At 47.7% G+C, this 26,704-nt stretch overlaps 1 protein-coding gene across 1 annotated transcript in view; it reads left to right on the forward strand.

The window, feature by feature from the left end:
• The window catches only part of SEZ6L (seizure related 6 homolog like), a gene marked incomplete at both ends in the record, with an annotated part of 195,154 nt that overhangs the window by 104,884 nt on the left and 63,566 nt on the right, over positions 1–26,704 (forward strand). Inside the window, 5 exons of the mRNA XM_082668040.1 lie at positions 16,009–16,779; positions 17,603–17,736; positions 19,735–19,927; positions 21,843–22,028; positions 25,607–25,772. Coding sequence (XP_082524166.1) covers positions 16,009–16,779; positions 17,603–17,736; positions 19,735–19,927; positions 21,843–22,028; positions 25,607–25,772 — 1,450 coding nt within the window. The remainder of the gene's footprint in view (positions 1–16,008; positions 16,780–17,602; positions 17,737–19,734; positions 19,928–21,842; positions 22,029–25,606; positions 25,773–26,704) is intronic.

A 26,704-nucleotide genomic window follows, 5' to 3' on the forward strand; every position in this document is an offset into this window, starting at 1 on the left:
CTCCTGCCCTCAAAACTGTGTGTCCCAACCCAGGGGAATTTGGTGGAGTTTTATATCAATTGTTCAAGGGTGAGTTGCTGTTAGGGATCAGGGTGTGTGCAGGGCCTGTATTCCTTTAACCTGGCCTCAGGTGGTCTCCTGATGCACTTCTCTGGGATGAAGAATGCTTCATCAAGTAGTTAGCATCTTCCGTTTGTTGGGGGTTTTATTTCTGCAGAAAAACTCAAAGATATTGTTCTGTGTATCCCTTGAGGTGGAACCAGGACCTGCCCCAAGGCTGCACTATTGTTTCTTGACTGCTCTTCCCTTGTCTCCATGTCCCCTCCCTTCCCTGATTAGCAACTGCTTGAACCTGCCCTTTGGAACTCAGGGAAGGTCATGGAGGCTGAAGCCCATTTCCTACAAACAGGAAACAGGGGACACAGAAAGGCTTCCATGCCCAGGAGCCCCACAGGGTCCTGCTAGGTTTCAGTAACAACATTACCCACGTCCCAAGGGTGTTGAGAAGAGTAGGTGAAATGATCCAGGTAACAGCATGGATGTAAAGGACCTGGCATGTACTACTAGGCACTTAGCACCTTGAGCTTGTGTCGTCTCCTCACCGTCATCACCAAAGGGATAAGGAAGAAGTTCAGGGGGCAGCTCTCAGACTGCCACCCCCACTCCTGATTCAATCCATGAGGTCCCTTTTCTGGCTGATCATGGGGGTTCAGTCATCCCCAAGACAACCCTCAGGTTCAATAATTTGCTAGAAGGACTCATGGAACTCAGAAAAGCTATCATATCCAGAGTTCTGGTTAATTACAGTGAAAGGATACGGACTAAAATCAGCAAAGGAAAAAGGCGCAGAGGGTGGAGATCAAGAGAGCCCAGGCACAAGCTCCCAGATGTCCTCTACCAGTGGAGTCGCGCACACAGTGCTTACTTCCAGAAACACCGTTATGCAACACCCAGAGTATTATCAACCACCAAAGTTCACCTGAGCCTTGGTATCCAGGCATTTTATTGGGGGTTGATCACTTAGGTGTGACTGACCATCCTTGCGGCCGATCTTAGTATCCAGCCCCAAGGCCCCCACCATAAATCACATTGGTAGCATAGAGTACACGGTGAGGCCCAAAGCCCCCAGCTAAACAAATATGCTCTTATCAGGCAGGATATTCCAAGGGCTTAAAGGTTACGTCCCAGGAACCAGGGGCAAGGGCCAAACCTTTCTTTGGAATGTGCAGAGTATGGACAACCTAGACTGGCTGAGTTAATCCTTTACTGCACAGTTATACATTGTCATTCCTCTTAAGGTTTTATTTGAAGAAATGATTCCATTAAACAGAGGATAAAATTGAGGCCCAGAGATGAGAGTAGGTTTACCGAAGGCCATAGGGTGAGTTGACAAGGCACCCTGACCTTCCTAATCCAGAGCTTTTTCCTTTGCAACACAGGCCTCAGTTTGCCCACCTGTGAAATGGGAATGCTGGGGCATCTTCCCTGCCTCTTTAGGTTCTGCCTTTGTAGAAGCCATTCTCCCACTTTTCTCTGTAGTCCAGGCCTTAGGAAGAGCAACCAGTGTTCTGCTATTCATGGGGCACAGCCAGCATCCTCCTCCATCTCTGGGGACCTCTTAGCTGGAGTAGATCCTATGCTAATTTGTTGGTAGTGGGTAGCCCTTGACATTTTCTCTGGAAAGCAGCCAGGCCAGGGTCAGGGGTCGGCTGGAGGAGAGACACAGAACAAATATAGGTATGGGTTTGAGGGCCAGACAGCCCTAGTTTAAATCCTAGCTCTTTGCCACTTACCCATGTTTCCTCATCATTAAAATGAAGACAACAGGGCTTCCCTGGTGGTGCAGTGGTTGAGAGTCCGCCTGCCAATACAGGGGACACGGGTTCGTGCCCCGGTCCGGGAAGATCCCACATGCCGCGGAGCGGCTGGGCCCGTGAACCATGGCCACTGAGCCTGTGCGTCCGGAGCCTGTGCTCCGCAACAGGAGAGGCCACAACAGTGAGAGGCAAAAAAAAAAAAAAAAAAAAAATGAAGATAACAATAGCTATGTTTCAGGAAAAGGGGGGGGGAAGCATTTTAATGCCTCAGGTAAAGCCATGAAAATGTTTTGTTTGTCCCCAGCAAATAAAGCCACTGCTGTCCATATTCTGTCTGAAGAGAGCCCTGCCCTCAGCTCTTCAGTGAAACAAATTAAGCCTCACAGTTGTGAAACTCAATCCTATGCATTACTGCACCTCCACATCGCCCCAATTTTGTTTCCTTAAGGTTGACCAGGCAAAGATGACTGTCTTAACTTCACGGAGCGAGAAACTGAGGCTTTGAGAGATGGAATTTGCCTAAGGTAGATAGCAAAGTAGTGGTACAACCAGTGCCTGAACCCGGGTCTCCTGATTCCCTGCATCTTCTCCACTCTGAGCATGTCTTAGAAGCATCCCAGGATGCCAATCTATTCTTTTTTTTTTTTTAATAAATTTATTTTATTTATTTATTTTTGGCTGTGTTGGGTCTTCGTTGTTGCACATGGGCTTTCTCTAGTTGCGGCGAGCGGGAGCTGCTCTTCATTGCGGTGCGCTGCCTTCTTATTGCTTCTCCCGTTGCGGAGCACGGGCTCTAGTCGCCTGGGCTTCAGTAGTTGTGGCACGTGGGCTCAGCAGTTGTGGCTCGCGGGCTCTAGAGCACAGGCTCAGCAGTTGTGGTGCACAGGCTTAGTTTGCTCTGTGGCATGTGGGATCTTCCCGGACCAGGGCTCGAACCCGTGTCCTCTGCGTTGGCAGGCAGATTCTTAACCACTGCGCCACCAGGGAAGTCCCGCCAATCTATTCTTTATTCTTGTCTGCAGATCTGAGCACACAGGTGAAGGGAAATTGTGAGCTTACTCATGATGTCTTTAAACTCACTCACGGACCATCTGGATTCATTCCCAAGTATTATATTTGCCTGTGCGAGCATATAGGTAATTGAATCTAGACAGATTTCCCACTATGAGTTTCCTCTCGGAGCTGTCTTGTGTGTCTGTCTCTCAGCCCTCTCTCAATGACTCACTGGATTTCATGTACACAAATAAATCACAGTGTGTTCCTCTCCCCCTCGCTACTGGTAAGAAATCGCATGGCAGCACCATGAGATGTGAATAGAGTTGGGGTTGGAGGGAGGGGGATGGAGGTGGGAAGGGAGAAGAGCGTTTAAATGCTAATCAGTTGGCACTGATGTCAGCCACAGTTAATCAGATTGTTAAAGACAAAGGCAGGATTGCACCCCTGTGCCAACAGCTATCTGGGCTCATTCACGGGGAAGATGGATGCGCCGCCCAGCCTTCGCTCTGATGAGACGCAACTGGACATAAAAGAACGTTCAACGCTTTCTGAACCCAACATGAATTACAAAGGAGGCCCATTTGTGGGGGAGAAGCCAGCTCACAGAGGACAATTATCGGATAATTACTCTTGCAGCCGAAACACTGAAAGAGTCTTTTCTTGCCTGTACAAACTTGTCCTTCTAACACCTGCTCCAAGTCCCCTGCAGCCCCCTGGGCTTCTGCTCTAGACCCAGGGGGGTTGGGGTGTCCCTGGGCTTCTGCTGCAGACTGGGGGGTGGGTTCAGAGTGTCTGTTCACAGGTGCAGTTGGTGTGCTCTTTGGGGTGATACGTACATCACACCAAAATCTCCCCTCCATCTGTATGATTATGGCATATTGGGCTGTGCCAGGGAAATGAAGAGACAGACAAACAAATTCACGAGGTGGGTTTCTATTTGCCCTCCCACTGCTAAAGCCAACTGTGTGATTGATGGGAATGGGCCGCCTTCCTGCTCTCTGTACCGTGATGAGATTATCTTCTGTAATTAGAACGAGTAGGTATGTATGTTCATGGAGAACAGCTCTCCAGCCTCGAAATCTTAGACCAAAGCATCTTTGTTGACTAAGGATTTCCCTTTATGGTAGCCAGCAGTGTTAGCTGCCTGCTGGTCTGTAATCCCTCACTTAAAGAGGCGGCCTTGATCTAAGACCCCCAGTCTTGTTCTTCACAGTGCTGCAGGCACAACCATGATTCATCAAGTAGCTATTGATGAGGGGCCTCCTGTGTGTCAGGCTCATGGTCATGGAATAAGTTCTAGGGTGACAGTGACGAATAGGGCAGGCGTGATTGCTGTCCTCGGGAAGCCTACTTCTAGTACGGAAGAGCGGGAGAGATGCCAGGCAAGTACGATGGTGCGACTTACTTGTGGCTTATCTTTTTGGTAGGAGTTAAGTTGAGAAAATGCAGGAGTATCTTTTTGATAGTGTTAGGAGTTAAGGGAAGGACAGAAAATCCGGGAGAGACTACCGGCCACTAGAAGGGGGTGGTTTAGAAAGAGCCCTCTGGCTGCTGTGGGTAGAGTGGGCGGAAATGATGAAGCAAAGTCCGGAAGAGAAGCAGGGTTTTCATAACCATGTTGTGGGAATAATAGGATAGCTAAAAATATCTTTTTAAGGTACAGCTTGCTCGCTTTGCATCTTTCATGGCGGCCCTCAGGTTCTCTGGTGCCTTGTGAAAACGAAAAGCCGAGCTCATCTGCCTCCCCACTGGACTGTGTGGAATGGAGCCCTGGTGCCTGCCCTGGACGCTTCCCATGCTCTGTCTGCGACTACTCAATACTCCTGGAAATAATCTCCTTAGATGATTTTTTTTCAGAGTGATGAATGTCTGAGCCTGGTGGAGAGGATGGCTAGATGATCTGGGTTATGCCTATCCCATATTGAGGGATTTTCCTTCCTCTCCTCTGCTGGGGGTCCTGGGCCTTTCCTGTGCCCCCATGATGGAGGTGTTGAATCATGGATGGTCAGTCAATGATCCTAGCCTCCTCCCTTTTTCCTGGCACTCATTCCCCTGTCAGTTAACTCATCTCCAGGTGGAGGGAGGACGTGGGATAGAAATCTGTCCATTTCAGTCCTGAAGAGAAAATTGGTTGAAAAGGAAGGAAATTACTAAAAAACCAACGGGTTAACGAGGAAATCAAAAGGGAAATTTAAAAATGCCTTGAGACAAATGACAATGAAAACACAACCATACAAATTCTATAGGATGTGGTAAAAGCAGTTATTAGAGGGAAGTTCATAGCGATACAGGCCTACCTCAAAACACAAGAAAAATCTCAAAGGAAACAATCTAACCCACCACCTAAAAGAACTGGAAAAAGAAGAACAAACAAAACCTAAAGTCAGCAGAAGGAAGGAAATAATAAAGATCAGAGAGGGAATAAATAAAACAGAGATTAAGAAAAGGAAGGAAGTTAGAACAATGGACCTATGAGAGGCTGAGAACTGGACCGGAGGAGCTTTCACCACAGTGAGGCCAGGGCACTTGGCCTTCGTTAGTAATGTCTGCACCCTGCTACCCACCGCCCAGGCACGGCCACATTCAGAATTCTAGAATTTCTGGATTTGAAGGGAACTTCATTATCTCCTAAGCTCTTGCTAAGTGTTCCAAAGCACCCTTTCTCTTCTTCACCCGCTACATTCATTGGACGTCTAGCGTGTGCAGAGCTTGCAAGAAATCCGAAGATGCGGTGCCTACCCAGCTTCCCTCTTTTCTCCCCATCCTTCCCCGTTCTCCTCACTCTTCCCTCTCTACCGCCTTCCTTCCTTGATGAATTCAGTACATGTTTTCACGATGTCTTCTCCATAGAAGACACTATGGTAGTTGGTAGGGGATATAATAGTGAGTAAAATAAATAAAGCTTATGTACTTCTACTGTGCACTCAGCACTGCCTTAACTTAGCTTTTCAAGAAAATACAGGGGCTACCAAACCCAACACAGAGGACAACAGTGTAGGGGGCTCTTGTGGTTCCCAGACAGCTTCTGAATGTCACAGTCATTCTACACTTGGGACACACGTATTCATGAGAGGTGACATTGCATGAGTGTGGACCGTCTTGTGGGAGACAGTGAACATGAGAACAAGTCACCAAGACCAATTCAGGTTGTGAGAAGCACTCTGAAAGGAATGATGCAGAAAGTGAAAAGGGGGATTTTGGAGAAGGAGAGCTGAGACCTGGATGACCAGAGGAAGCCAGCCAAGCAAAGATATCAAAGAGAGTGCCAGACTGAGGGAACAGCATGTGCAAAGGCCCTGAGGTACAGAATGAATTTGGAAGTTTTAAGGAGAAAAAAGTGCATGGGATCACACTGTAGTTTGAGGGGAAGCATGGTAAGAGATGATGTTGGCCGGGGGGCTGAGGGGGTGGTGGTCCAAGGCTAGGCCCAAAAGGCTTTGAAGCCCACTGAAAGGAGTTTTGATCTTATTCTCAGTGTTATGGGCAGCCACTGATGGGTTCTAACCAAAGAGATCCTATGACCTGATTTACATCTTAGAAGTACTACCCATCCACTCCAGATGATTTGATCATTTCCAAGGACTCATCTGGTACAAATCTTGATTGGGGATCGATTTTTGAGGTGTGGTGGGAAATCTGCAGTGGCTGACAGTCTACCTGTGTATGAGGATTCCCATCTGTCTTGCCCAAAATAGAGGACCACCATGGGTCCCTTGATATAACTGCAAAGTCAAGACTTCCTTGAAGAGTGTGAAGTGCTAGGTGAAGTTCAGGTGACTTGTGTTTAACCTAAATGTTATTAATAAGCAAGTCAGTGAGGCCCATGCAAAGTTTCTCCCGAGTCTCTGGGCTCTAATTAGTCAGCGCAGAGGGTGGGGATGGTCGTCACTCCCCTCAGTGGTCCTCTTCGCTGATTTTAACCAAGTGGGAAAAAGAGACCCAGGGAGCCAGATGGGACCAGCTTGATTACTGAGGAAGCTGGGCTGTAGACCATAGATGGACACCTACACTCTGTCCTCCCCAAGTGACTTTGATTCAGCCTACCCAGGCCCAAGGAGAGAAGTCTGGAAAAGAGGGGGGACAGAGGGGGAGACCCACTGCTGGCTTTTTGGTCCAGTGCTGTTGCCCTGGAAACGGGATGCCATGGATATCAGATATCCCAAGTACCTCCCTCCCTAACACCGCCAATCAGATGGCCCCTCCTCTCTCAGGAGAAGTGAGGGAGAGATGGAGCAGTGGACACTCCCTGCTGGAGTGACGCACATTTTCCCCACCCCCTGTGGAAATGTGAGGGCCATCTGCAACCCTGAGAAAGGTTGGGGTTTGTTCTCTGCCCTCCTCTGAAACTGGGGTGGCAAACCTTAGGGAGTTAAGCACTATTACTAATTAGTATTGCTATAAAAATAGCACACACATGGCAAATCAATGAAATTATTAAAAAATGATGCACAGTAAAAAGTGGTTCCCTCTCCCACTGCAAGCCTCAGTCCTGCTCTGCTAAGGCAATTCCCATTACTTTGCTCAAGTGTAGTCCTTTCACTCCCATGAGAGCTGTTATACCCACTGCTCTACCTTGATTTTTTTCACCTCACACTGAATTGTGTTGGCACATAGCTCTGCTATTCTTTATGTTATTTTTAAATTAGTTACATAGTTGTTGAATAGGTAATATTTTATCGATACACACACAGCTATGTATGTATATATACATATACATACACATAGATACATATGTATCGATGTGAAGGTATGTAGTGAAAATTCTCCTTCCCACCATTACTCGCCATCCTATTTCCAGTGTCCCACCTCCCCTATAACCATCATGATTAGTTTCTTGTGTCTCCTTTCAGAGTTTCTTTATGCACATATAAGCAAATGCCAACATATCTAGCTTTATTTTCTTTCCCCATTTCTACACAAAAAGCAACAAATTCTGTGTACTGTTCTGCACTTTGCGTTTTAACCTAACACAAACCATGGCCGTCTCTCCTCTTTGGTCCACAGATAGCTTCGCCATCCTTTTCTCGCAGCTGCACAGTCTTCTGTCTGGATGTTCTGTAATTGATTTAACCTTATTGATGGATACTTCGTTTGTCTCCAGGTCGTTTGCGGAGAGTGCTGCATTGCTTAACCTTGTATGTATGTCATTTTGCACGTGGGCAGACATCTCCCTGCAGGATAAATTCCCAAAGTGGACTTGAGTCAAAGGGGAGGTGTAATTCTGAACATTCTCGCCAGGTTACTCACCATGTAATTCACCAGGGACTTCATCTCATCCGTTTGAGCCCTGCGTGTATTCCATCTTGTGTTTCTACAATCATTTAACTAGCCCCCTATAGATGGGCAGGTAAATTGTTTCCAGATTTTTGCTAATAGAAATAATACTTGGTACTGTGAACACTTTGTACCATCCCACTGGGTGTCATGACCGTAACTGTCCTTCTGTTTGGGGACCTGACCAAGCAGCCCATCTACCTAGAAATCTACAGCTGTTTAGATGGAACTTCTTTTGCTACCAAGCCACTGCATCCACACTCTCTTGCTAGCCCTCATGTGCCACAAATCCCCGGCCTGATCTGTGACACAAAGTCTGGCTGCGGTGGGGTGGGCTTCCTGGGTGCTCTGGAGTAAAAGTGTGGTGAGGCAAGCGAAAGGTCGACCAACCGTGGGCACACCTGCAGCAACAACTAGAGAAAGCAAGAGAGCACCTTGGAATCACCTGGCGCGGGGTGGGGTGGTGGTGGTTGCATTGTAGAAACCCACTATGCCTGGATCCAACTGCCCCAGATTCCAACTTCGATGGTCAGGTTAACAGTCACCAGAAGTTAAGCATAGACAGAGCTGGAGGGCAGCAGCACTCTTGTGTAGAGTAGGTGTCAGGGTAAATAAACAAGTTTAGGTTATTCTGGAAGGTGTTTTTTCAGCATCAATCAAAATGTTAAATATGTAAGTCTTTTGACTGAGCAATACAACTTCTGGTACGTGTTCCTGAAGAATTACCTGGACATGTTCACGAAAGGTGTGTCTTTATTGCAGTGTTATTTGAGAAGACAGGGTGGAGAATAACAACCGGAATATGAATCGATTAAGAGCCTGATTCAGTAATGTATATGTTTATATTTTAATGTAGCCATTAAAAAAGCATGAAGTGGCCACATATGTGCTGACAAAAAGATGGATTTTAAGTGAAAAAATGGTGGTGGGGCACTAGTGTAATGGAATACTATACAGCAGTGAAAATGAATTGATCAGAACTACACTTATCAACATGGATGAATCTCACAAAATGTTGAACGAAAGGAAAGGAAAGGAAGGAGCAGGTTGCAGGAGGATTCATATATAAAGTTTTAAAACAGGCTGCACAATATATTGTTCAGAGATACTGACACATAATAAACACATGCACACAATAACTAATAATAATAGTAAAATATACATAATGCACATAATAAATGAGAATGCTCAAGGCCAAATTCAGGACGGGAGTTACTCCCAGGAGGTGGAGAAGAAGGAGAGGGTGGTAGGGAGGAACAAACAGAGATTGCCTGTGCTGGTTTGCCTGCTGTTTCTTAAGCTGAAAGTGTGCACACATGGGTACTGTTGCCTCACTCTTCAGCTCTTTCTGAATGGCTGGAATATTTCAAAGCGCACTTCTTACTGCCAGAGCAATATATGCGATGTCATAACTCTGTGAATGTTCAGATTGACAGTGACAACAGTGCTTTATGAGGGCTGACAGCTGCTCTGTGAGCCGTGCTGTACACTCATGGTCTCGTCTTACTCTCTGACAAGCCTAAGAGATAAGGCTGGTGTGATCCCACCTTACAGATGAGAACAGGGAGGCCCAGAGAAGGGAAGGGACTGTCCAGGGTCTCGTGGGCAGTTAGCAGGCTGAATCTGGAACCCAAGCAATTCTGACTTCAACCCCACACGCCTATGTGCTGTCACACCTTTTAAGGTGAAAATGCTTTATTATTTTTATATCAGTACATTTTATTTGGAGATTAAACAAGATCCTATTAACAGGAGTTCCCTTGGGAAGGCAGGACTGGTGGATGGGTCGGGGTGGTACAGGGCGGACACTTCTGATTTCACACCTTTCAGGTATTCTTGCATTTTTCAAATAAACTATTTTATGTGGAAAAGAGGAAAGGACACAGGAAACAAGGTCAGAACGTGTCTAATCCTACCCCAATTTGCTCTATGATCTTGGACAGGTCACTTCCTCTTTCTGAGGCTTGATTTTTATTTTCATCTATAAAATGGGAAAAACAAAATGCCAAGTTCACAGCATTGTTTGGAGGTTGGAATGAGATCGCAGCTGGGAATGCACTTGGCAGAGTTTCAGTCGCCGTCTGAGTGTCAGTATTGTTAGCCCGGGCACAGGTAGAGGGCTCTGACTGAGCACCCGAAGCCCACCCCCATCTCTGCCCTTTCTGTCCCAGAAAGTCTTCTCAAAGTCCAGCGGGTCCTTGTTCCCGCAGGACTGAGTGAGCTGGGTCTGGCTGAAGGGAATGGGTCGTATTCATCAGCTCTGACTGTTTGCTGTCCAAGGTGGACCTCTGGATGCCAGCACCTGCTGCCTGTGTCTGGCACATAGTAGGTGCTCGCTGAATGAATGAATGGTCAAATGTGAGTGGGAGAAAGAAATCCAGCCCTCACTGATGTCAGTGTCCTTATCTGTAAAATGGGGATTAGCCTAAGACCTTCTCCGCCCTAAAATTCAACGATTTAAGCAGAGCAAAGCACATCAACCCCAGGAATGGGAGGGAAAGTCTGTTCAGTTCTGGGGGCAGCACCGATGGGCATCACTTAGAGGGGCTTTTGCTCCCCCCGCCCCCGCCCAAGGGACATTTGGCAACGTCTGGAGTCAGTTCTGATTGTCACACAGGGGGTGGGGGGAGGTTGCTACTGGCCTCTAGCGAGTGGAGACCAGAGATGCTGCCCAACCTCCTGCAATGCACAGGACAGGCCCTTGCCCCACAGCAGAGAATCATCCAGCCGAGACGTAGAGGGCACGGAATGAACTGACATTCTTTGTTTCTGGTTTTGTCTGATGGGCTTTGATGTGGTTTTTCAAGCCTCAAATAGCCTTGTGTTGTTATGGCTGCCAACATGCTGTGTGACCCTGGGCAGCCCACTTTCCCTCTCTGGACCTCAGGTCCTTCCTCTGGGCACTTTGTAACCAGGAACTCTGCGACACTTTCCATCTGTAAGAGGTGACATTTTGTATTTGGTTTTGTCCCTGTGAGGGCCAAGCAAACCCACCAGCGTGGGCTGAGCAAGTCCTTATTGTGGAAGGTGAAGGTACAAGAAAGCACCACTGAGTTAGATATGAATATTGTTGATGAGAACAGTGACTAACGTTTTTGTACTGCCATTTATCAAAAAGATATCCATTGATCCACCTGCCATTCCTACTTCCTAAAAGTAGCCACTTTGACTACTGATTCACGAGTCCAGCGAGAGAAGAGTTATCGTCATCCCCACTGGGAGACTGCATCCCAAAGGGGTTCAATGACTAGTGAATGAAGCAATTCTGTGATTACAAATGTTTGTCTCCTTTCCCTCCTCCTCTCCATCACAAGGCAGCATTTAAACCCTGCTCTTTTCATAAAATTTTTTTCACTTAAGAAAGTTTTGAATACTTCTTATGCACATTTTAGAAAATGTCAAAAAGTAGAAGGAAGAAAACACACCACTGAAAGGCCCACCACCCAGAGGCAACCAGGATCACACTTGGGGGCCTTCCCTCCAAGTCAAAAAATGACTCTCTGATTGCGATTTGTTTGAGTTGGTTGTGTCTAGTCGTTTGCATCCACACCATAGAATTTTACGTCTTGCTGTTTTCACAGAACATTATAGCAGAAGCATCGTCCGGCTTCTGCTTGCTCCACTTCTCCTTCTATCCCTTCGTGCCTGTGTGATGTGCTATTGCTTAGAATCCAGGCTGTTCCTGGCCATTCTGCAGGCATTTAAGATCTTCAGCTTCAGAGCCTCAGAACTTGTGCTTTTTCGACTTCAGTGGGATGCTTCCCAGTCTAACCTCCCATCTCCCCATCAACGTCAGAGAAAAGACAGAGGGAGATGTGTTTCCCCCACAACTTGGGTAGCAGAACAAATGCTCAGTTGCCTTCAGCGTTGCTCCATTCTGTCTTGAGAGAGAGAAGCAGCATAAGGATATAATTAAAGCTCTGTCTCTTCGGTTTGGTACCCGTATTGGGTTATCGCTGTGCGTCTGCCTTCCTAACTTCGTTGTTTTTTTAATCGAAGTATAGTTGATTTACAATGTCGTGTTAATTTCTGCTGTACAGCAAAGCGATTCAGTTATATATATTCTTTTTTTTTTTTTTGCGGTACGCGGGCCTCTCACTGTTGTGGCCTCTCCCGTTGTGGAGCACAGGCTCCGGACGCGCAGGCCCAGCAGCCATGGCTCACGGGCCCAGCCGCTCCGCGGCATGTGGGATCTTCCCGGACCGGGGCACGAACCCGTGTCCCCTGCATCAGCAGGCGGACTCTCAACCACTGCGCCACCAGGGAAGCCCTGTATATTCTTTTTCATATTCTTTTCCATTGCGGTTTGTCACAGGATCTTGAATATAGTTCACTGTGTTATACAGTAGGACCTTGTTGTTATGCCTTCCTAACTTCTTGAATGCAGGGACCATGTCCTAGAGTGTTGACTCTCTCATGCTGAGGGTCAACCAGCCAAAAGAGTCAGCACCCAGTGCTTTCACTCATCAGTTGATGGACAGCATTCCAGTGGGGCACTGAACACACACGATAAAGGGAGAACCAGCCAGACGTGACCACGATGATTGAAAAAGTCAAGTGCTATGGGAAAGAGGAGTTAATTTAACCGGGTGGTCACTGGGGCCCCAGGAAAAGCTGGCCTGTTTGAGCAAGTGAAGTCTCTGGACCTCTGAGGCCATGGAATCCAATTCTGGCTAATTCCCACTGGGATGTGGTTTCACATGGCACTCATTTGGCCAGCGTCCCAGCTGAGAGCAAAGGCCGGGTCTCACGGGCTGCATGCCTTGCAGATCACAGAATACACTCATCTGTCTTGAACGTGGCCTTCAGTTTGGAGCCAGCCAGCAAGACCCCAGCGTGTGTGAGCTCTGAAGAGTAAGAAGAGGCATCGGGGGCAGGGAGATGAATGGTGTGTGTTGCGACGCTTCTTGGGAGTCAGGTGTTCAGTGAGAAAGGGCTGACGCGGTCCAGTGGATGCGCTTCCTAAAATGCTTTCTAGCTGCTGAGCTTGGCACCAGTTTTTCCCCGGGGGACCCCGGAGGTGGAGCAGTGATTGGGGGTGGGGAGGAAGTTGACTCCAGGGTCCTCTTTGTTGTATATCCTGCTGCTTTTCTTGGCTCTGCTGGATCTCCGTGGGCTCGGAGGGGATCCAGATGTGATGGGTCTGCCACAGGAGACCAGACCCATGCGGTCTGGTTAAAATTCGTATTTTAACCAGGAACATGTTGGTGTTGCGGGGTGCTCTCTGGGGGGTTGAAGGACGCTGTAGCCCACCCAGCAGAAACGCGAACAGACCAGGGGCTTAGGAGAGAGGGGTTTTGTGGGGAGAGGCCAATTCAAGCCGAGGAGAGGCTGCAGGTGATAATACTCCGTATTTCTTGAAGGCTGGCAGCGTGGTCTTTGCCATCAGGAAAACCAAGGTTTGAAACCCAGCTTTGTTGTATGACCTTGGAAAGTTACTTAATATCCTAGAGCCTCCACTTGCCCATCCGTAAAATGGGAATAATGATTTCTAATTAGTAAGGGTGAGAAAGGTTTAGGTGAGGTAATGAATACAAAGCGTGTAGCACATGCCTTGGCACATATTCGGCACTTGGTAAAGTCATCAGAAACGAAATGTTATAAATACCACTCTTATTACAGCCAAGGCACGTTGATGTGCTTTATGTCATGTGCAGTCTTTTATCACCTTTGACACAACTTGTTTTCCAAGTATTTCTATCTCTCACTCCCTCTTCCACTTCCTCTCTCTCCTCCAGCCCCTTGTGATCAAGGGGGCATTTTTGTGAAAAGACTGGCTGAAACGAATGTAGCCACAGGACCCAACAAAACTCACAAGCTAGTGTCAGGACTGAGGTTGTCGCTTGGCCCTTTTTAGCAAGATTACCAACAAGCTCTAAGAATAATTGCCAGTTACCTGATTGTTTCAAAAATCAACAGTCAGAGCTGGAAGGACCCTTAGATTTTATCTAGTCTGGCTGCCCATTTGACACACAGAAGAGGAAACCCACCCAGTAATGATGGGGAGTAGTGGCCAAGACAGGACCACTATCCGGGTCCCCCAACCCCTGCTTGCATCCAAGCTCTGTGCATCAAACCACAGCTGGGTCTTGGGAGCCAGGTGTCCTGAACCCTCATCCGCGATTGTTCTTGTCTTATCACCTTCTCACTTGACAGTCTACAAAGATGGTCAATACCAATCATTTGATAAAAGTGACCGTGAGCATAAAAGTCACAGCTTTCAAGCAGGGCCACAACTGAGCTGATCCTATGAGGTAGATGGAGTGTCTCTACTACAGAAAAGAGGCTTAATGGACTTGCCCAGGTTCACGCAGCTAGTAACTGTCAAAGGCAGGATTTGAACCCAGGTCTAACCCCAAAGCCTCAGCGCTTCCCACCTTGGACCAGGAAACCTGCCTGGCACCTGAATGACCTGGATCTGTCCTCAGGTCAGATCTGGCCCCAGGGCCATCGTCGTCCTGGAATGTACACGGGCTTGGTAATCAGTGTCACACGACAGGAATATTTGTTGATGCCAGTTGCACACTGTTGCAGTCTAGATAGATCAAGCCACTGCCGGTGCTGACTCGTGAAAGTAAAAGAGCCTTTCCAACGGCTATGGAAATAAATTTAAATGACAGTGCGGAAGGGACCCGAGACTGTGGCTGAGTGAGTGTCTTTTTCTGCGGAAAATTGACAAGGACAGCTATCAGTCCTTTGTCCCCAGGACATAATTCCTCTCTATCTCAAGATCATCATCGGTAACATTCTGACTGCTCCAGCCCCCTGCTGAGGGCACGATTACAATGACAAGAGTATAAAAAACAATGACGGATACAGCAGCGGATACGTACCAGGCACTCTGTGGGTGAGGGACCCACATGTGCATACATGTACGTATGCTTTCCATAATCAACCTCTTGAACGATGAAAACCCTATGAAATAGGGACAATAGCCCCATTTTACAGCTGAGGAAACTGAGGCTCAGAGAGGTAGAGCCATTTGCCAGCTTGCAGTTGGCAGAACTGGGTCTCAAATAAGTAGATGCAGCTGTTTTCAGGCATGAGTCTGCTAAACAGTAGCCTGGGCCAGCCCTTATTTAAAATTATTAGGTGGTTTTCCTTTCAAGGCAAAAATAAATCACAAGGAGTCAGCAGGGCATACAAGGCCCACCAGAGACTGGCCCCCACCTCCCTACCTCACCAGCTCTCTCTTTAATCACCCTCCACCTCTGTCCCCTGTTCTCTTTCATTCCTCTTTTGCGCTCACCTCAGCCAGGCCTCGGGTCTTCCCACACCCCTCTGTTCTAAACCTGCCTCACGATTCTGGATCCTCAAATCTTTGTGAGTTTCCCACAAGGTCACTTGTACATTATTTAGTTAAAACAAAAAAAAAATCAAACTCCCCCAATCCCAGGATAATATAGCCCTGAGTCAGGGCACACAGCTTAGAGAAGAGACTGTGGGTTGGTTACAGCCCCACTCATCCTCTTAGTGGGATAGCCTTGTGCAGTGAGCAACCTGCCCAGCTGTACATGGTGGTTCTGCCCCACAGACTGGGTGAGGGGCCTGTCCTCTTAGCACACAAAACTTTTCTCTTTCTAAGCGTTTATCACATCAAATATGATTATTTCTACTTTCTTATTCCCCCTCCCAGGGCATATGTAACTGGACTGTGAAATTCTTGTGCCCTTGGTTTCTGTACCTCTAATGCTTAGCTCAGGCTGGCCATGATCAACCCCAGTCTCCCTGGTTGGGAAAAGGAAGTAAGAAAGGAAGGGAAGAAGGAATGAAAGGAGGCAGCCCCACATTGGTTGATTGGGCTGTACCAGCATCCTAGCAAGACTTGGGTACCACCTCAGGGGTGCCACCGTCAGAGTCTGCCAGTTGAGGACCTAAAGCCCCTGGCCCCAAGCTAACTGGTGTCCATTCTCTTTCCAAGATGCGCCACTGGAGGGAGATGCTGGCCCTTCAGGTACTTACTTTCTGCCCTTGGAAGCCCTGGGGAGCAGCAGTCTGAGCCACGAGACCCCCAAAGAGAGAGTGACCACGGCCCCTCTGAATCCAGCGCAGTCAGGGGACGAGCTTCACAAGCCAGAGTTGGAAGGGATGGTCCCCTCCGCACCTCAAGACTCCGCGGCCGCGTCCATGCTGCTTCTGCTTCCGGAGGAACCCGGCACCGGGCATGCCTTCCCCCCGACGAAGAAGCCGCCTTCGCTCAAGCAGGTGAACTTGACCAGGAGGCAGCTGAGGCCGAAAGCCACCACCGCAGCAGCTGTGCAGAGGGCGGCGTCCCAGCCAGCATCCTCGGACCTGGTCCTCCTCTCCTCTGCCACGGAGAAGCTCCGCCCACCTGGGGACCAGGACCCCGTGGCCTCCGCAGGGGAGGAGACCCACCCACTGTTGCTGTCATCGGAGGAGCCCCTCTGGCTGGAGCAGAAGGAAGGTGCAGTCCCCACGACGCCCGCGCCCCTACAGATCGCCCCCTTCACCTCGCAGCCGCTGGTGGCCCACACGCTCCCCCAGAGCCCCGACCCCGGGGCGCCCGCCGTGCCTGAGGAGGCCCACGAGGCTCCCCCAGGGGATGCCAGCCCCATGACCCTGATGGACAAATGTGAGAACGAGCTGACCGGGTCGGCCTCGGAGGAAAGCCAGGAGACCACGACGTCCACCATCATTACCACCACGGTTATCACCACTGAGCAGGCCCCAGGTGTGTAGCCCCCAACCCCTCCAGCCCTCCCAGAACTGCGATGAGGCACCTGCTGTGTGCAGGGCATGGGAGAGGGGGGCCGGGGAGGTCCACGTCCCACCATTGGTTACCATCTATGGAGCCCTAGCTATGAGCTTGACCCTGTGGCCCAGAATTAATATCCCTATTTTAGAGATGAGATCCCTGAGACCGTAAGACATCGAGTACCCTGCCCAATGCCACACAGCTAAACAGCGGGATTCAAAGCCTTTCATCTTGGAACAGAATCCTTTTGTCTGCCTAGAAGGCCCTGGCCTTTCAAGGTGCTTTTGCTTTTACCGTTACTTGAACTTGATAAAATGCACGTCTGTGTTCCAGTCTTTCTTCTGCCTTTTTTTCCATCTTCAAACACAGAGGAGAGACATCAGCTGTCAATCATACATTGATTTTGGACAAATGCAATGTGGCCGCTCAGGAAAGAGTATGAGCTCTAGGTTTGACTCCTGCTTGCTGTGTGAGCTTGGCCCAGATGCGCACCCTCTCTGAGCTTTGCTTTACTTAATCTCTGAGATGAGAATGAAATATCAGTCCCTCTGAGAATGAATGGGGTCACCCCTGTAGACCGATGAGGTGCCTAGCAGCATGTAGTAAGTTATCATTCTGTGTCAGATGCTGCTATTTGATTATCATGTTGATTCTGGAGCTGAAGGAGAATGAACAGCAGTGGGAGGAGTGGGGACAGGAGAACACAGGTGTCCCCAGAGGCCCTGTTCCAGCCCGCAGCCCATCTGAGAGATGACATCTGAGCTGTTCTCTGTGTCCTAATGACAGTGCTTTTCTCCAGCTCTCTGCAGTGTGAGTTTCTCCGATCCTGAAGGGTACATCGACTCCAGTGATTACCCACCGCTGCCCCTCAACAACTTCCTGGAGTGCACGTACAACGTGACAGTCTACACTGGCTATGGGGTGGAACTCCAGGTAACCCCATAAAGGTGCCCTGCAGTGGCTGCCTCTTCCAGCAGGAGGTCTCTGAAGGATTGTCTGAGTCAGGCTTGTTTTTATCATCCTAACCAGTTTGGTTCTGGCTTTGCCCTAATGGGGCAATTTAAGCTGGGCTTTGGTGGATGAATAGGAGTTCCTAACTCAGGGCACAGCTGAAATAGCTTGGCACACATGGAGGGAAGGGGATGTGTTGATAAGTTGTGAATCATTACACCCAGAAGGAAAGTCCTCTGATATCCTGCTTATCAAACACACACATAGTCATGGAAGCCCCATGTGGCTCATTTGATTCATAAACTTTTGGCTGCAAACTAAGAATGGAAAAGCAGGGTAGCATAGTGCTCAAACATCTGGGTTTTAAGTCGCGGCTCTACCAGTTAATGCTATATGACTTTGGGTAAGGGACTCCAGCTCTCTGAGCCTCAGTTTCCCCATCAGTAAAACAGATGAAAATGTTGCTACTTTACAGAGTTTCAGGGAGGAATAAATATGACAGTGCACAGAGGGCATTCATCCAGAGCCTAAGGGAGAGACAGCGGGCACTCAATGCATGTTACCAATTATCCCCACCCTAGTTCCAGGCCATCCCCAACCGACCTCCCCATCTTTAGAAGCACTTTTTGGTATGAAGTAAGATGACATGCCAGGAAGTGGTGAACTGTCCAGTTCACTGTCCCACAGAAGAAAGGGTGGACGTGAAGCCAGAAAGCCACCAGAAGATTTCAAGCAGAGTCAGTTGTATGACATAAGCAGAACTTTACTTTAAGAAGGTTTTCTGATTGCATAGGGAGGATGAAAGGTAAGCCTCTCGGCAGAACTCGTGTCCAGAGCTTAGCACAGCACGCGGCACGTGGTAGGTACTTCGTAAACGTTCATGGACTTAACCTGGAGAAAAGTTGCAGTCCAGCTGATGCTGGCACTTCATGAGCACTTCCTCCACTTGAACAGACCCACTCTGTCTAATACTGTACGGAGCTTTTCATCAGGCACCGTAGAATTCCTTCATTAGCACCTGCTCTGTACCAGTCACAGCAGTGGGGGGCAGGGTGATATGTAAAACTGCTGCAGTGCCTGCCCTAAAGGAGTCTGCTGTTTCGTGATTGAGATAGACACACGTGGAAGACATTGGGATGCTTCTCCCAATGGTCTGTAGTAGATGTTCATAGTGGATGTTGTGGAATCACAGTGGAGAGACAGGCAAGCTCCTCGGCAGTTAGGGAAGGTTTCACGGAGAAGGGTAATTTTAGTGGGGCTTTGACGAATGAGTAGGCATTCATCAAAGAGAAAAGAGAGTAAGGTGTATGGCCTGAAAGAGGAAAGGCTTGTCAGTAATGCCTGCCTTGCTTACACAAGAGACAAGGGTCTGGGGTCCCAGGCCCCACTAAGAGAAGCAGAAATACTCATATTGGGAACTGGGGACTGACTAAGGTCCCCACCCCACCCCCGCTCCATTTGTTCAGCATCCTTGTCTGCGAGTAAAGTATCTCCCTTCTTTCTCTCCCAAGCCTGGAAAGTGGACTAGGCAAACCAAGTACATGGAGCTTTGAGGAGCCTCTGCCACTGAAGCCACCATTGAGGAGGATAAGAAAGTGGGCCTGAGAAAGCCCTAGAGATGAGGCCCCCCACCCCCTCACCAGTTTATGCAGAAGGGCAAGAATGTATTCAGTCAGTCCATAAAGATTATTGAGCACGTACTACGTGCCAGGCACGATTTTAGGCCCTGGGGACCCTGAGCAGCACGGAAAGTTTCCTGCCTCCCTGGAGCTTACCTTCTGGTGAAATGCCTTCTGTCTCCCTGGAGATGGGACCTCAGGCACAAGCTGATCAAACCCCTGCCCCCACCTGCCAGCTCCAGAAGACTCTGTCTCGGCTGCCAGCATCCAGAAGCCCCTTTCATGGGACTCAGATAAGGGGGCTAACAGATGCCCTGTCCCAAACACGACTCAGATTCTGTCTACCCCTACCTGTCTCCAGGTGAAGAGTGTGAACCTGTCCGAGGGGGAGCTGCTTTCCATCCGTGGGGTGGACGGCCCCTCCCTGACCATTCTGGCCAACCACACCCTCCTGGTAGAGGGGCAGGTGATCCGAAGCCCCACCAACACCATCTCCGTCTACTTCCGGACCTTCCAGGACGATGGCCTTGGGACCTTCCAGCTGCACTACCAGGGTAAGACAGGCTGGGGCTGTTGAGATGTCGCTTTTGTCTCCCTTTCTCTCTGGAGCCAAGGATTCTCACCCTTTTTGTGCCAGGGACCCCCTCTGGCAGTTTGGTAACACTGTGAACCCCTTCTTAGATTTGTGTTTTTAAGAGCATAAAATATGTACAATTCAAAAGGAAGCCATTCGTATTTAATAGCAGTTGTCAAAATATTGTTTTCATCTATGACATCATAACCTCTGTGCTTCTTGATTAACACATTAAATAATATTTCCCAGTGGCTCTGATAATTACTGTAATTTCAAAGGAGCATAAGAAATATGTCAAGATACTCATTTTGATATGAAAATATCTATGATTTCTCTTGGTGACAAAGTCACATGTTCTGTGACTATGTTACACATTGTTGCCTACATTTGTGATTGAAGGAAATACCATTGTTAAGTGAAAGGTTAATGAAGGATGAGCAAGCCCCCTTTTCCCGTTCAAGTTCATGTCTCCTGAATCTGACACACAAATCCCATGAGAGTCCATGGGTTGCTGGGAAACAGCCTTTGCTACTGGAGTCCTTCTCTCTTTTTTCTTCTTCTCCACTGTTTCTTTCTTTCCTTTTTTGTCTGTTTCTAGTCTCCTCTCTTTTGTTTTCTGTTCACCTTTCTCCTCTCTTCTCCTCCCTCTTTTCTTGCTTCCTTCATATCTTTCTTTCCTCCCCTCCCTCTCTTCATTCCCACCCCCATTCTCTCTTCCTTCTCTCTCTCATTTCAATGTCATCCCATTTTCCCCACCTCCTGGGCGTTTCCCAAGATCTCCGGTTACTTCCCTTACTAGGAGCTCCCCCTGGATACTTGCCAAGTATAAGATGGGGAAGGGGAGCCCTTAGCCACACGTTGGGAGGTCAAAAGCCATCCACATTTACGTCACATTGACTAAATGTCTGGAAAAACAATTCATTTAAAAATTTCCCCTTGGATGTTTCTGAAACAGATGGGTGACTGTATACAGGAGTGTCCGTTTCCTCACACCTTCTCAATATGCAGACTACCGTCTGTTGTCTTTGTTAATTAAAAAATGGAAAAAAAATAGCTCATTGAGCCATGAGCTTGAATTTAGTCCTCCTCATGGGAACTGGGAATGCACATATCCTAGGCTGCAGGAGAGGTCAGACCATAGTCTAGTGGTGGAGCTAGGATGGGTTCAGCACCCTCTTATGAAAATGAAACTCAAGGAGCTCAACGTGGTCACGTACACCCTTCTGCCACCCCATCCCGTGAGCTCTGTGCACCAGATATTGGGCTAAGGAGGCTCTTCTTTGGCATTTCACATGTAATCCTTACTGCCACCTGTGAAACAGGGACGATCACAGAGAGGAGAGTGAAGTTCAGGGCACTGTGTCAGTTTCTCAAGGTCACACGGTTTCTGAGTGATGGAGTAAGAGAATGTAAACTCACATTCATCACCCTCAGAGCCCAAGTCCTTACCTCCCAGGACGGTTGTTTCCAAGCTTTCATATCTTGGGCATTTCCTGAAGAACTGGTTATTCTAACTCTGGTCCAAGAGCCTGTATTTTTATCAGACACCTAAGCTGTTCGTGCAGGTGAGACTAACCTACCTGGGTGATCCTGTCCCTCCTGTGCTCAAGGAGAAGGCCGTTGTCTCCAGGGAGAGATGGGAACACATTTGTCGCCCCAAACCTGCTGTCTCTGCTTAGGCAGGGTGGGGAGCTTTGAGCCTAGAAAAAAGCGCTCATCTGGCAGTCTCAGCACCACGTGATCAACTCGAGTCACGAGAATACCCTCCTCCAGCACTCCAGGGGCCTCAGGGGCCTCATCTTTTCTCCTCAGCAAAAATTGACTCCCAGGATGTGGGTCATGTTCTTTGTCTCTGCCTCTGAGAGATGACTGTCTGCCCCTGCATTTCTTCCCAGCCTTCATGCTGAGCTGCAGTTTTCCCCGCCGGCCTGACTATGGGGATGTCATGGTGATGGACCTGCACTCAGGTGGGGTAGCCCACTTCCACTGCCACCTGGGTTACGAGCTCCAGGGTGCCAAGACGCTGACGTGCATCAATGCCTCCAAGCCCCACTGGAGCAGCCAGGAACCCATCTGCTCAGGTACATGCCAGCCTCAGCCAGACCAAACACGATGGTCCTCTTAAGAGGGGAGGGGCCAGCCCCCAGGGTATTAGCATTGACCTTAGGGAAGGGACTCCTCCAAATACAGGTGGCTGCTGCCGTTTAACGTTTTGTTATATGATAAAATTGACCATTAGTGACACTTAGTACATTCACAACATTGTGCAACCATCACCGCTATCTTTATCACCCCCAAAAGGACACCCTGGACCCAGTAGCAGTCACTCCCCATTTCTCCCTGTCCCCAGCCCTTGGCAACCACCAGTATGCTTTCTGTCTCTATAGATTTGCCTATTCTGGACATTTCACGTACATGGGATCGTACAATATGTAACCTTTTGTATCCGGCTTCTTTCACTTAGCATAGTGTTTTCAGGGTCCATCCATGTTGTAACGTCTGTCAGAACTTCATTCCTTTTCATGACTGAATAATATTCCATAATATGGATAGGCCACATTTCATCTGTTCATTCGTTGGTGGACATTTGAATTGTTTCCACTTTGGGGGTATTAGGAATAATGCTGCTATAAATGTCTGTATGCAGGTTTTTATGTTTTCATTTCTCTGGGGTATATATACCCCAAAGTGGAATTGCTGAGTTATATGCTAATACCACGTTTAACTTTTGAAGGAACCGTCAAACTGTTTTCCACAACGGCTGCACCGTTTTACTTTCCCACCAGTCATGTATGAAAGTACCAGTTTCTCCACATCCTCACCAGCACTTATTTTCGATGTCTTCTTTTTATTATTATAGCCATATAATAATGTGGGTGTGAAGGTATCTTACTGTGATTTTGATTTGCATTTTCCTAATGGCTAATGACATTAGTATCTTTTCATACGCTTGTTGGCCATTTGTATATCTTCTAGGGGAAATGTCTATCCAAGTCCTTTGCCCATTTTTAAAATTTGGTTGTTTGTCTTTTTCTTGAGTTGTAGGAGTTCTTTATATATTCTGGATACTAGACCCTTACCAGATATATGATTTGAAAATATTTTCTCCCACTCTGTGGGTTGTCTTTTCACTTCTTGATAGTGTCCTTAATTTTGACAAAGTCTAATTTGTGTAATTTTTGTTTGTTGCTTGTGCCTTGGATATGACAGCTGCCATATTTTGAGCCCAGTCCATATGCCAGGGCTCTGATAAATCCTCACAGCAATCCTACATGGTGGGAACAATATCCCCATTTTACAGATGAGGAAACTGAGGCCCATGGAGGTGAAGTTTCTCCCTCAAAGTCACCAGATAGAAATTGAACTGAGTCCAGAACCCTTCTCTCCTGAGCTCTTTTCCTTACACCTTCACTGTTCAAAGTGCAATCTGCAGACCAGTGAGTTTATTAGAAATACACAATCCCAAGCCCCATACAAAACCAAGCGAATCAAAATCTACATTTAAGATGCTCCTTTTGTGGTTCATGTGCACATTATAGATTGAGAAGCACTCTGTACCACACTCTGTCTGCCCCAGTGGCCATAACCTTGACCATCCTCAGTTATCAAGAGAGCAAATCTCTATTAGATTCTCAAAAGTCCTGACCATGGCCAGGAAAGCGTAGGCTGCCCACATTAACTGAGCACCTTCTCTGTGCCAGGCCATGAGTCACGTACAAGGAGAATACTGGGAATAAGAAAACATCACTCCTGCCCTCCAGGCATTCATATAGTCAGTAGAATTCAAAATGCAAATGAGAGCTGATGATAAATTCTCAGATTTAATTGTTGCAGTATCGTTCCCCCAAGGCCCTTCAGAATTTTTCTTTTTTTTTTTTAACAAAGAAAAAAAATTCAAACCATAGGGAAGTTGGTCTCCATGCCTCCCTCACGTTAATTTTTATCTATGTATGAAATCAGAGAGGAATTAAGCCTCAATTTGTGCGAAGAAAGACGGATGGGGAGCCGCGGCTGGCAAATTGAAACCAGTCATCAGTCGGCTTAATAAGGCAAGGAATGGGAGCAGAGAGGCCGCAAATGAGTGGCAGCTCGGGGAGGACAGATGGCCGACGCCTCCCACCAGGGACAGTGTCCATCTCCTTGGCTCCTGAGCTATGGGGCAGTCATGCTGGCTACACTTTGAGCACCTACTCTGTGCCAGGGACAGTGCCAAGCCCTCTACATGCAGTGTTGCATTGACTTAACCACCACAGTCCCATAAAGAGGGTGGAATTAGTATTAACATTTTACAGTGACCTAGAGGTTCGGAGATCTTCAGTGGCTCGTCCTAGATCCACAGCAGATAAGTGGCGCTGGCCAGATTTGAACCTTCACTTTTGGATGGGGATTCAGGAGAGGTAGCTGGAGAGCCTGCGTCCCAGTGCTCTGTCCGTGGTCCTGAAAGAACTACGGTACAAGACCTCTTGGTAGTGTCTTTGCTGTAGGTCACAGCAGAGTCCAGAGCAGAGAAGGGAGCTATCTGCCTTTCTCATCAGTGCACGTCCTTATTAGTCATGCAGTCATTCAGCAAACATTTAATGAAAACCAAATATCCTAAAAATAAGTCTACCTCCCCACATTTGTATAACTCTTTCTAGTTCACAAATCACTTTTTAATATTTATTAAATTTTTATGATAAAAGTAATACATGGCTCTGGTAAAAAAAAAAAAATTCCAAGAAACTGTTGAAGACTGTAGCAAATCACTTTTACATTCCTGGTCTCAGTTGATCCTTGCATATAGCTCATTGAAATGGATATAGCGGACCATTTTCTAGCTTCTTTTTTCCCACGTAAAATATAGTGAATATTGTCCTATGTTCTCAAGTTCTTTGAGAACATGTTTCTTCAAAACTATATGAATGACACGTATTTATTTCACCAAGCATCTGTACACGGACATTCATGTTCCTTCTGTTTTTTGCTCTTAGAGGCAATCTGGCAGTGAACATCCTCATTCATACATTTTTGTGAAACTCTCTAAATCTTTTCTTAAGGTAAATTCCCAGAACCTTAATCACTAGGTCAGAGTGTTTGAACATATTTTCCAGAGTTTTCATCAGATTGCCCTCCTGAAAGGCCACAGCAACTTGCAATCTAACCACTCCTGAATGAGAGTGACCATTTCCCATCACTGGAGATAGCTTTCCAGTTCATTGCTGCTTTTTATCTTGACCAATTAGGTGGATAAAGATAGAATATAGTTTAGATTTGCATTTCTTTTATCACCAGTGAGGCTGTATTTTTTTAGTGCTTACTGAGTAATAAAAGTATATTTCTTCTTTTGAGAACTGCCTATTTATGTCCTTCTTAATTACCATTTTGTAGTTAGGAATCAGGGCACAGCCAGCGCATGGAAGAATCCTTAAATCACAGCCATTCATTCCCCACCATGGAACGCACATGGCAATGGTTCTAATCATGGAATTAGACCACCTGTCAAACAAGATGAACCTGTCTCAGGAGGATGGGACTTTTCCCATGGTTTCTCTCTTCCCCAGCCTGTTTCCTCCCATGAAGGGGTGGGGAGTGGGGAAGGATGAAACCCTCACTTCCTCTCTCTCTCTGTCTCTCTCTGCAATCTTCTCACTGCCCACCCACCCCTACTCTCTGACCCCAGCCCCTTGTGGAGGGGCGGTGCACAACGCCACCATCGGCCGCGTCCTGTCCCCAAGTCACTCTGGAAATACCAATGGGAGCCAGTTCTGTGTGTGGACGATTGAAGCTCCAGAGGGCCAGAAGCTGCATCTGCACTTTGAGAAGCTGTCACTGCATGAGAAGGACAGGTAAAACTCTGAGCGTCCCCAGCCAGCCTCATTCCTTCCCAGAGTGTTAGAACGCGGCTTGGGATTTGGAGTCTTGAAAGGACTAAAATGCTGCCTCATGGACGTCAAGAAAGGAGGAGCTGGGGAGGGTGGCAAGGATATTAGAGACCATCACCTTTGATCTCTTCCTTTTACACATAAGGAAACTAGAGGGGAAGGGACTCACCCTAGTCACACAACAGGGTAGGGGGAGAGACAAGAAGGGAATCCAGTTCCCCGACCTCGAACTGCCCCATCCCTTCTCTTGCGCATCCCTTTTTGCAGTTGAACAAGGAGGGAGTGTTTACTGAGCATCAGCTCTGTGCCCAATCATGTATTAGCCTCCATGGAGAACAGGAGAGAAGTAGGAAACATTGGTTCCTGGCAGTTGAGATGGAAAAACCAGACTTATGTACAAGAAGGAACTAGAGAAGATACAAGACAACATCTAAGCAAGAGTATGTCTGTAGATGCTAAGTTATATGCACAGAATCCAGAATCTGAAAACTCTGAGAACTTATTCTAGAATATTCTGGAATGTTCTAGAAAATTAGGGTCTTAGCTGCTTAGACTTGCTGTCTTAGGTTGAGTTTCCTTGGAAACAGACAGAGTGACAAAGATGTGAGAGAAAGTGGTTTGTTTGGGAGCTGATCTTAGCACCAGGAAAATGAGCAGAGAAGGAAAGGGAGTAGATACAGTATGTATTAGTAGGCAGGTGACTGCAGAGACAACTGGGTCTCTATCTTCTGCGGGCCTCCAGGAAGCTGCGTTGAGCAGGGCTCAGAGCGTTCCTATCGGAGGGTGAGGGAGCTGGGTATTTATCCACCCCCACCATCCATGTTGGAGGAGGCGTGCTCCTGGACACACTGACTCCCCAACACTGCCTGCCACCCTTGGAGCTGGCTGATTCTCAG

This window comes from Grampus griseus (assembly GCF_964374135.1).
Source record: "Grampus griseus genome assembly, chromosome: 12".
In the NCBI taxonomy this organism is placed as follows: Eukaryota; Metazoa; Chordata; class Mammalia; order Artiodactyla; family Delphinidae; genus Grampus; species Grampus griseus.